Here is a 12,088-nt window from a genome sequence, read left to right as displayed (position 1 = left end):
TCCACTGCACTAATCACCTTCCGACACACCATCTGATTAACATTGTGATTATGCTGACTTTTTATTGTCTATCTCCTATCACTAGGATGTAAGTTCTATGAAGGCAAGAGTTTTATCTGTTTTTTTTTTTTTTTTTTTTTTCACTGATGTATCCCAAACACTTTTAACTGTGCCTGGCACATTAAAGGCATTCTATAGATATTTCCTGAATGAATAAGAAGCTGTTGTTTTATTCTATAATAAATAATAATTAACTAACTTGTAGGTAGGGACTATGTTTTCTACTCCTTAGGACCTAACAGAGCCAAACAAGAGTGCAGAGAAGATGCTCAGATTTTCTGATAACGATACTAAAGTGTCAGTCTTACAACCTCACCTCTTCCCAGGCACTCCTGGAGCTTTAAGTCATTCCATTTGTTTTCATGCCAGTTGGTTAAAGGCTTTCATTTCTACTTAGAGGTGAAACTAGAGCTACAGGGATGATCATTAGCCAATCATGAAGAGAACTCCAGTTTCCTATGTGCTATTAACCACTCTGTGTCCAAGTATAAAGAAGATGATTATGTTTGGCGTGGAATAATAGCAGTTGTCAAGGCTGATCCCTTTCTCTCCTCCTCTCCTTCATGTCTTGGTCTGGGCCTTACGCTGTCAGCTTCCCTCTCTCCGGTTGGACTGTACGGCCCTGGGCGGCCTTTGAACTAGCAGCCAGCAACAGCTGTTTAACCTCAGGGGCAGGGTGCTTACCTGCACGTTCCTGTTCAGGCTGACCGCAGGGAAGAACAGGCCCTCCACGTTATCAAATGCTATGGGACCTTGTTGTTCATCGTTGATAAAAAATGTCAAGTTTTTTCTATTTAAGTCGAGGAGGACCCCAATTGTGGCCCCTTTTGCGATCCCTCCCTCAGTTCTGTAGGAAAAGAAAAAAATGGGGGTTCACTTGCTTGTGGTCACTCTAGAAGCTCCCCGCTTTTGTGTGGTGAAACCAGTGTCTTGCAACCTGTTTATAATCATCACTACCCCAAAACCTTTTCCTTAATCATCCCTCGCACATAAATTTTAATACTGCAGATATACTGTATACCTGTTGGTACTGTACTGTGTGTATATCTGTGCTTTATATATAAAAAGAGTATGATTTTTTGCTCCCTCCCGCCACCATCAATTTTCACTTCCTAGGGGGAGATATCCGCCCTTGTGAGTTGCTCTGCTGTTGCTGAGCGTGAACTCATTCATTAGGGTCTCTACTACTGAGTCACAGCAGTAGAAAACCAAACATTAAAGACCAGGAAAAAGTCGCCTTTGGGCTATCAGAGCTCTGACTCTAGGAATGTTGCACACTTTGTATAAATGGTGTAAATTAAATATCATTCAATACAAAGTGACTTAATTTGAAAGTCAAAATAAAGAAGCACTTTGGTTGCACCTAAACCACATGCATGAGAAATTGGATTTGGGGCCTTATGTTATCCATTAAACAGAAAAACTCATTCCAGAAGGATAGTAATTTTTTCGCTTGTTGCATTTGAATTAAGAACTCAGAGGCTGTCTGTGAAATGACAGCGCTGAAGAAGAGGCTTCTTCTCTGTACAGTGAAATAATTATACTCTGAGATGTAGTGATTTTAAGGAACCTGCATACAAATGCCATTTTACAAAGAATTGTGTCTTATGCTTCAATTGATGGTTTCACAAAATGCCATTAAACATGGATGATCAGATTTGTCTTTCCTGTTTTTTTGAGATCTAGCAATATTGAACTTCATTCTCATCTCAGCAGAGCACAGGAATTTGTGTCATTCATTTCCTCTTGCATGCAGGATACAGACTGTACATAGTCATTAAAAGACAGGTTACAAATTGCCTCTTGTTAATTCACAGGTTTAACAATGAAAGCACAAGTGACAAGCAGTTTGCATGCAAGCAGATGTGTTTAGCATTAAGAATGTTTTTCTCTGCACAGTGTGATGGTTATGTCATTATTCACTCCTGCACTTCAAAAAGATGCTAAAAGGGAAAAAGTAAGTGTGGCATTTGGGTGATAGCACTGGGAATCTATTGACAGAGAGTTCCCCAAAATGCCAATCACTGAAGATAACCACTTATCTACATCCAGTAGGATTTGCTTTCATGGTGAAATGGTGTGTGTGTTCACTTCAAGTGACAGCGAATAATACACACTTGAGCTATAGAAACTATCCAAGGGAAAAGGAGGCTTTAGGAGTCTACAGGCTGGAGAAGGGTCAGTGATGAGCATACAGAAAAAGATAAAACAGTGGAGTCCAATTATCCTACCACTGTCTGACTTGCTTTCCCTTTGATCTGGTTGAACACTACTGTATTTTTTTTTTTTTTTCAGAGACACTAATGAGAATGTATCCTGGGGAAATCTTGGAGCATAAGGTGGATCAGGGTCCACATTAGAAATTTCTCTGCCTAGGAAATTTGTGAAAAATACATTTGAAGAACACAATCAAATGAGAAAGGAAATCCATTATAGTATGTGTTCAATTATAATTATCTATATTTTGGTGGTAGAAGAAAACTTCAAGGAGATTACTATATTTCCTTTCCTTAGCAAACTGGGTGCTCTGAATTAATACAGTAATAAGAGAGTTCTCTTTAAGTAAAAAGTCATTCAAATTGGCACCCATAAGCTTTAGTTTAATGAATCGTAATAAGAACAATGGCTACTATTTTCAGGTGCTTCCAATGTAAGGCATTTTCACATATTTCATTTAGTCTTCAGAAGATTCCCACATGGAAAAATTTTATTATACGAATTTGATGGATTTGGAAACTGAGGTTCAAAAAAACGAAGTAATTTGTCCAAAAGTGCTTTTCTGATAAGTTGTAGGTCTGCCTGTTTCAGCATCCTGGATTGTTTTCTTATAATGGATATCTATCGGGATTCTTAGTTTCCAGCCATGGGTGAAATACAGCAATGAAGGGATTAGGAAAGTACTCAAGTCTCTATCATCATACAAAAAGTAAACCACCAGCATGGACTCAGCTGAGGCTCATAGACTGCCTGTGCTACTTAATGTAGACCACCTGCTTGATTTCCTTAATATGGTCTATGTAATAGGTTTTTGAACTGGGGCTCTCACTCCTGATCAGAAGCCAACGTGAAGAAGGCTTGGTTTGGGGGCTGCAGGGTACCTGTTGGTGTGCGAGTTGTTGTGCATGAACCAGCTCCGGTTATTGTCCACATACATTGCCCAAGCTTTGTCGTCCTTTCCTAACATCACATCCTTCATCACGTCCATGCGAGCCACGCCAAAGGCAGGATCAGGGTGGTTGTCATAGCGATCCACCGTGAGCTCCCAGTAGTGAACGCCCTTGGAGAAGCCAGTCTTCCCTAGCACCACCCGGTCATCATAGCTACTGCAGGTCACCGTCAGGTTGTCATTGGAGAGGATGATGTCCGAGTGTGCCGAGCCAGGGTCGAAAGCAAACCAGGCCACTGGGAACAACAGAAGGGAATCAGGTTATTAAGACAGACCCAACAAGCTCAGCACCAAAACATACTCCTGGGCGGGTGAGGAGCGTTGTGTAGCGTTTTCATGCTGCCATGCAGGAAGGAGGCGTCCAGGGCCAGGGCAGACAGGGGCACGTCCTGGGAGTTGGTACTCTCTGCACCAGAAGCAGACGGAGGACACACGACCGATTCAGCAGGGGTTACCTGGCTCAGACTGCACTCCCAACCAGGTGATCCGGGAGTGAAGTGGCATCGATTTTGGAAGGTGCAAGTCCCTTCACCTGGTGACTGGCAGAACAGTGCACCAGAGACATAAAGGGAGAGGGGATGCGCTAAGATGCCTGTGTAACCCCTGAGGCGGGGAGGCTAGGAGCTAGAGTCCTAGATGGAGGAGGGATAAAACACATGGAGTGAAATCAGGAAATATCCCTTCAGCAGAAGTGCTAACATCTAGTTGCTTTGAAGTTTTCCTTGGCTCTAGTGAAAGCTCATAAGCTGCGAAGCTATAAGCAACATAAATTAATTTTCATGAGTGATTGTGACTCTATGTAGGACAGGTTGCTGTCTGCATAACTTAAAAAACACAGTTTGCGTGCTACTCCTGAAACTAATACACGTCAGAAATTTTGCTGGAGCAGTAGGTATTTCGGACATTAGGTGCAGATAGAATGATGTCTTTGTACACATTGTTACGCCCCAAGTTCTAAATGCCACCTATACATATCACACTCGAGAGATGTAATTGCTGATTTATTGAATCTGTGAGACACCTCACATGCACTTTGATCTTTGCTATTGGGTAACAGAATAAGGTTATTGCATACCTGCCAACAGCTTTTTAATGTCAACTGTTGTCATTCCAAGTGAAAGGCATGGGGGAGAGAGATAGGAAGCAAAATTGACATGGATAAGAAAACGTGTCTCTCCTGACAGACTAGTACCCCAAAAGGACTCAATTTAAAACATCACATATACTAAACAGGTGCTCTCTGACTTGTACCTTTACCCACATTTAGTGCTCATAAAGAGTGCTGTGCATTGATGTATAAGAAAATCGGGGAAAAAGTAAGCTTTGAGGCATCACATTAAAAACTACAGGCATCTTTTCCATTTTTTAAGAGTTTGAGAAACTGCTATAACAGGGTTAGAATGACAACTAGACAATTTTATTGATATAAGACAAGCTGCCGCTATTTATTTTGTGAAGGAAATTGAGCACATCAATCACGTAAGTAAAAGATAACAATTACAATAGGTATACTTGCCTAATTGAGAGTAAGGTGCAGATTGTGTCTCAAAATTGCATCCTACAAAGAGATACTACACATCAACGCTATGAAACAACAACCAGGTTGATAAAAATTACTTGTATACACTTAAAAAGCACCAGTTGAATATAGATACCAGAGGCCTGATCCATGAAAAAACAAAGCCCTTTTTATATTAGTTTACTTTGTTGGGTAAAAAACTGCCTCTCTGCGCTTCTAAAATGAAAAGCACATCTTTTTACCATTTAATAAATCCTCCTCCAGTTGATCCTGAACTCTGTAGCTGAATTTTTCATCTTTCCAAGTTCAATCTTTTCCTCTAAAGTTCCCACAGTAAGAAGGCTAGCTGTTTTAAAAATGAGGAAAATGTGCTTAATTGAAATGGAGAAATCACTGGATTTTGATAAAATTCTGCTCTCACTATTCTAGGCACTTCTGACTCTGGTTATGCCAAAAGGTCTTCATTGTGACTTGAGCCCAAATTAAATATAACTAAATGTGTAATGTAATCCATTTGTTAATATATACATCTTATTATTAATATGACAAATGTGTTAAAACTACCTCCTCTCCTTCTTAGGAGAGAAGACCCTTCTCACCTGAGGGAGGGGAGGTGGGATGGTAGAAGTGAGTGTGGTCTCAGAGATATATTAGAATCCCCTGTGGAACTTTTTCAACCCTCTCCCTTCCCTAAGATTTGGATACCTGTACCCCATGAGAAACTACATTGGGTGGAGGAAGACTGCCTAGTCTTAAAATGTTCAAAGCTGTGTGATCTACAATTTCTAGTGGTGTCGAGGACTGATCTAGAAAATGTGGTTTTGATGAACACTGGGGGATAAAGAAAGGATCATTTAATTTATTTTTCTATTTAGTAAGGCCTTTATATGCTAATTCCTAAAACATTTGCAGGATAACGTGCTGACTTAAAAGAATTTTACAAGAATTAAAAAAGCAACTTACTATAAAAAAGGACTAATGGTTGAGTTAAAAACAAAATACAAAAATTATGATCTTATTTTTGGTTAGTTTGCTTTTCTCTGGGATGAATTCACATGGAAGAGAATCATTTCCTCCCATCTCATGGCTGATTTTTATGTTTCGTTTCTATCAATTATCACTTCAATTCCTATTCATGTGTTAGAGCATAATGAGTATGGAACACCTGGAGTTTTAAAACTGACTCTCATATTCAACTTTGGAAATAAGTTTGTAGAATCTGAATTAGGGCTTTAAAAACTTTTAAATGAATCATGCCTTGTGCAACTTTTTTTCAAAACAAATATTCTGAAATCTTTTTACACTATTTTAAACACATTATCACACATTTAAGATTCAACAATACAACTAGAATAATGCTCTTAAATACACCCATCAAATATCCCAAAACTCACATTTCATTTTATTCTTGAGACAATATACATTACAAAGACTGTAACAATATTTCAGTACATTAGACACAAGGGAAAAGAGTTTCATAACAAAGCATGTTGGGAAGCCATAGTGCACAGAAAAACAATAAGAAACATAAAAGCACAAAGAAAAATGTCATTTTAAAGAGAGCTTGAAGTCCCCGCATCCTTTTTGCACTGTCATGCTGTGGCCTTCTTCATTCCAGAATGTGGGATGAGCAAAAAGAATAAAATAAAAAACAAAAGAAACCTTTGGAAATGTGAAATGTGCATCATGTGTATCCATGATTACAATATAGTCCTGAAGAGATCAAATAGGTCTGCATCTTAGATATTTTAAGATTCTATTTGCTAGGCAGTGTTCGCTACAAAGGAACACAAGTCTAGCTTTGCTGCAATCAGCCTTAGGCTCTGTCACAACCGGCTTGGCTGTGGGAAACTTCCAGGAGGCCAGACTTTTTGATTACTCAGATCTTTGGTCATTAGGCATTAGGAGTTAAGGGTTTCTAATCCAGCCAGCAGTGATCCCACCCCGTTGCTAGGAAAACACTCAGCCAGGAGCCCCACTGTCCTAGCAGTGAGCACAGGCTTTTGCAGAAAATGCTTTCACTTTCTGCTCTTTGGATTGCCTGCTTTATAGGATGCTTTCTGCTGTTGGTGTGTTTTTACTTTTATTTTACTTTGTCAATAAAGATCTCTTGAGTCTATGTTTAATCAGACCACTCCAGGCTGGATGCACTGATCCAGTCTCCCAGACACCGCTGGTTTCCTGGATACAGAAGGGCTGCAAACATTACTGCCACGGCCTCCACTCAGCTAGCACCTGTGCCGTGCTATGCCACTGCATGTGATGACAGAGCGGGTTATCCATGGTGGTACCAGCTTGTGCAAAAAGAGTAACTTCACTCATCACTTTCTGATGCCGTTATACATAGACCACAGCTCCATGGTTGCTCCTTGCACCACACAAACAAGAACACCACAAAGCTCCACCATCCCGATGCTCCTCATACCGGAAGCAGGCCACAGACACAGAGACTAGCTCATCCCCCTCACCACACACATGAATGGCAAGAACAAAACACGCATTTCAGAGATGCCTTCAAGGCACAGAGATCAAGGGGAAAGGTCTGAGGAGCTCAGCTCACCCGGTGCATTGAGAGACTGTAAAGAGGAATGCAAGCTCAGCTGGTGGGGTGAGGATCGGAAATCAAAGTAGGATCTCCCAGGGAAGCTGGGTTGTAGATTAAGGGTGGAGGAGAAAGGACTCATTCTACGGAGCGGCAATCTTTCCGAAGGCACTGGAAAAGGGAGGGTCTGTTCTTCTGAATCTGTGTCTAAATGTAAGATCAATGCAAACTAGAGATCAGAAGTCTGCTATGTCCCCGTGCATGGTTCCCCAAGACCTGCCTTAACAATGCATTCATACAAAGCCTCATCTTTCCCACAGGGTGCCACACTCAGGCATTTACAAAGCCAACGTGCCTGGGGGCAGGGAGGGAATTTTCGGCAGATCAGGACCCAAGACCAGAGGACACCTCCAACATCATAGGCGATTGTTGTCATTTTCTCCCAATTTTTAGTGGTAGAAAATTGGAAGGTTTCCTTTTAATTAAATAAAATATTTTTAGTGAATGTATAAAATGTAAAGGCAAATTTTACCTATTGATGACCAAGGGGATATTATTTTACCTTCAGTTGTCCTGGGAGTTACTACCTACTCAACAATGGTCTCTCAAAAGGTTTCTATTTAAGAGATGGTGATTTTTTACAAACTGTTTCCTATTCCATATTTTCCCCTTTCTCTCCTAATGTGTATTTTTCTGTTAGATGGATGAGCTGATTTTTCTACACCAGCACACTCCAGACTCTGTCTTTGAATAGGGGAGGAAATGTGGGGTGGTCTAAGGAAGACAGGGCTGGACAAGTAAGCAGGGAAGGAGCCTTACCTTTGTTTCTGAATTAGGATCAGACTCTAGGGATGTCACTTGACCATCTTTGTTTCTCTAATGATAAACAGACTGTAGGCAGTGGTGAGGTGCATTGGTGGCAAAATGTCTGTTTCTGTTCAGATGGTCAGGTTTGGCCTGAAGATCATTATTATATCAGACTAAAGACTTAACAATTATTTGATCTGGTTTTAGAAGGGCATGAGTTAGTTTCTCTAAATTACTAAAATTGCTCCTTTCTATTTTGTCAAACAATAGCTGGTTCTATGCATGGTGTGGTCTAGTCAGAGATGGATCTTTCACCAATTGAAGCCTTCTTAATATTCAGTCTAATAGCAATAATTTAGGAAATACAGACGGTAGGAAGGTAATATTCTATGTCCACAATCACAAAGGAACTTTCTTCTCATTGAAATAATAATTTCGTTTTTGTGACCAGGGGGTATTTCTGTGAATGTTTTTCTGGTTTGAATCAGTTACCAGCAATTCTTTGCTGGACATACACTTCTATCAAAATGCTACTCTGCATGTTCAAGCAAAAATAACCGGAGTGTGTATGTGTGTAGAACATGATCCTATGTGAAGAACTCAGAACGAGGGCGTTGGCAAGTTTTAATTTAATACCTCCAAGAGTCAGCCTCTGCACTCACAACACTAAAGTTAGCTTTTCAGGCTTTAGACTTATCTGTGGGGGGATGACTTTTAAAAAATAAAAGTATAAACCAGATCTCCCAGAAAAGGAATTGCTATTTATGGAGTTAAGACTTTGTGTTCCCACTAAGAATACATTTAAGTTTTCTTCTACCTAAACTTCATACGGTTTGAATGACTTAATATCATGTATTATCATTTCTTTCTTCAGATATGATAAATCAAAAATTATTTGTTGTGATCATCTTAAGGGGAAATTAGCCTTTGAGTGTAATAGAAAAATTCAAAATACAACACCCAAGCGCCACAAACCGGCATGGGCTTCTTTTAAGGAGCTAGGGCATTTACAACCATATTTATGTCAATACAAGATTTTATTTATTTATTTATTTATTATGCATTATTTATTATTTTTTGAGACAGGGTCTCACTCTGTTGTCCAGGTGGGAATGCAATGCCACGATCTCAGCTCATTGCAACCTCTGCTTCCTGGATCAAGTGATTCTTCAACCTCAGCCTCCAGAGTAGCAGAGACTACAGGCGTGAGCCATCATGCCCAGCTAATTTTTCTAGTTTTTGTAGAAATGGGGTTTTGCCATGTTGTCCAGGCTGGTCTTGAACTCCTGAGTTCAAAGCGATCTGCCTGCCTCGGCCTCCCAAAGTGCTGAGATTATGGGCGTGAGCTACTGCACCCGGCCTAAAAAATTTTTTTATTAACAAGAATTTGCTTGGAAATGTATTTTTCACTAGGTGTGACAGTCAATTCATTATATTGAAAATATTTGTTGCTTTACAATTTAATGGAAAGGACATATAAAATAAGATGAATTTCAGAGTGTATTGAATTCCCAAGCAGTTATCTGAAAACCAGTGAAGAGATGTTTACTGAACGCAGACCTTGGGGAGTGTATCCAAACCCATCATAAATTGTACTCACCTTTTCTATTCTCAGCACCAAGAAGAACTTAGAGTAGGTGATGGCACCCCTTTGTAGGGTGGGGAGTGAGGGTAGCTATGGTTGTTCACAGGATTAGTAACTTGACACTAAGATAGTTATGGCTCTTCCTATCCTTCCATTTGGATCCACTGTTTACTGATGACCCAATTTTCCTTGACTCCTCTCACTCTTGAATTATGCCCTCTAATCAGGCAAGTTTATTTAACATCCATATTGTACAACCATTTCATTTTTGTTTTTGAGTTTTTTCCCCATCTATGACCTCCCATTCCCTACCAGCTGGGCTTTTACCGTATTTTCTCTAAGTAGCTCTTAACAACAACAAAAAATCCTACCTTGCAATGAGAACTTTCCAAATGAATTACAAGAGAGATACATTTTCCAACTGATCCCAGCTTGATTAAACAAGCAATTCACCCCTCATACCCTTCCCCATGGGCGTGTAGTGCACACGCTGGGTCAGCTGCCTATAAGTCATCTATACCACTCCACATTACCTTAGATTTCAGAAGTCTTAGAGAGAAGACACTTAATATCAGAGGAGCTGCCATCAAGCTTCCCTTTGAAGTTCCCTGGGATGAGGAACTCATTGCTTCAAGCCAGCTCCCTCTAGTTGGCAGTTATTGCTTATATTGATCTAGACATACCTCTTTGGGAGCTCCACTCTCCAATTGTAGCGTTACTATCTGGGGCCACATGGAACAGATCACTAGTTCTTCAAGTATTTGAGGCCAGTCACCAATCCTCTTTAAATCTTCCCTTTTCTGGGCTAAATAGAGTCAATGTCCAACCATTTCACTATGTATGGATTCCAAATCCTTTACTCTCCTGGTCATGCCCTCTGGACATGTTCAAAGGCATGAATCAAAGACAATATGACAACATTGAGAAGAGTATTGCCACTCCCTGGTTTAGCCAAATCACACTTAACTCACATTGAATGTGCACACACCTACTTAAGTGTGTATTCTGCGTTATGCTCATGGGATGCAGGAAGAATGCACACACTACTTCCTCACCTCCCCTTCAAAACACAACTATCACAATATGGAGAAGGCTTCTCAGCCATTCATATTCTATTAGTAAAGACAAAGAGGAATGAGGTTGTCATTTTTTTTCACAATACATGATACAAAGCTATGTTTCAGGTCATAGCTAATATGCAGGATAGTAATTATTATTAATTTTTAACTTTATAGTTCACTAGAGAAAAATGAGGAGCTCCTGAAGAGACTTTTAACATCACATCATGTTTCATCACATGCAGGGATCCCGTGTGGTTGCCGAGCTTTGCTGAGTGAAAGCAGTTTAGCAGGAAAGAGCAATGGAAAACAGTATGTCAGTGGCTGAATGTGGTGACTCTAGGCATAACTATAACTCTAGGATGGGACTGTGTTCATAATGAATACGTATCAAGACATGCTTTCCATCAACTCTGTCAATGACCATCGTTTTCCTCTTGCTCTTTCCTGGACTTCTTTCCCTTCCCCGCTAGGACTGGCTGGAGTCTGGAGTTAAGGTCTACATAAGGGCAGAGACCTCTGCTTAAAAAAAGCAATCAAGAATCAACAAAGCAGATTGGCTGGAGACCACTTGTATTATTGACTGAGAATATCTAGGTGATGTACCCCTGTTTGGCCACCATATATTTCTTTTGTTTCTTTATTTCTTTTTTAGAGACAGGGTCTCATTTGGTCACCCAGGCTAGAGTGTACTGTGTAGTGGTGATCACAGTTCACTGCAGCCTTGAACTCCTGGACCCAAGGGATCCACCTCCCTCAGACTCCTGAGTAGCTGGAACTACAGGTGCATGCCACTACACCTGGCCAATTTTAAATTTTTTTTGTAGAGACAAAGTCTTTTTATGTTGCCCAGGCTGGTCTCAAACCACTGGCCTCAGACAGTCCTCCCACCTCAGCCTCCCTAAAGTGTTGAGATTACAGGCGTGAGCCATGGCACCCAGCCCGTATATTTCTTTCATTTGTTCATTAGCCAACGCTATTGAACACCTATCATGTGCCAGACAGTGTAGTAGAATTGAGCAGTTGGGAAACATAAAGTTGGCAGGAGACTCAACCATAAGAAAAATAATAATTTAGAGAAAATCAGTGTTATATATTATTGATTGGTTTTTACACTTCTGGGGGTGGAATTTCTTGACTGACTCCAAGTACAGAGTACTAAAAATTTTTGCAGATGTTGTAGAAGATTTGAAAAGGTAGTCTTTGGGGTGTTATTTTTGGAATCTAAAGAGGAAAAGCAAATAGACTGTGGTTGCTTATGATAGTGTATACTAATCCAGCATCCTTTGTGTCTGGGAGAAGTCTGGGTTGTCCTCTTGTCTGTAGTGAACAACTTTGTAATTTAAGCAGT

The 12,088-nt window shown here is 40.3% G+C and overlaps 1 protein-coding gene across 3 annotated transcripts in view; it reads right to left on the bottom strand.

Annotated features, from left to right (window-relative positions):
* The window catches only part of TRIM9 (tripartite motif containing 9), a 115,375-nt gene that overhangs the window by 3,423 nt on the left and 99,864 nt on the right, over positions 1–12,088 (bottom strand). For 2 of the 3 annotated variants that reach the window (XM_011999742.1, XM_011999743.1), the window contains 2 exons: positions 3,159–3,462; positions 745–907 (listed from right to left, as the gene is read on the bottom strand). In XM_011999742.1, coding sequence (XP_011855132.1) covers positions 745–907; positions 3,159–3,462 — 467 coding nt within the window. Of the gene's footprint in view, positions 1–141; positions 908–3,158; positions 3,463–4,301; positions 4,326–4,742; positions 4,785–7,305; positions 7,495–12,088 lie in introns of those variants that run through there. The other variant, XM_011999741.1, reaches the window with a different exon arrangement.

This window comes from Mandrillus leucophaeus, unplaced genomic scaffold, assembly GCF_000951045.1.
Source record: "Mandrillus leucophaeus isolate KB7577 unplaced genomic scaffold, Mleu.le_1.0 Scaffold60, whole genome shotgun sequence".
NCBI classification, from domain to species: Eukaryota; Metazoa; Chordata; class Mammalia; order Primates; family Cercopithecidae; genus Mandrillus; species Mandrillus leucophaeus.
Note: the sequence above shows the minus strand (reverse complement) of the source record. Positions and strands in the feature narration are given on the sequence as shown.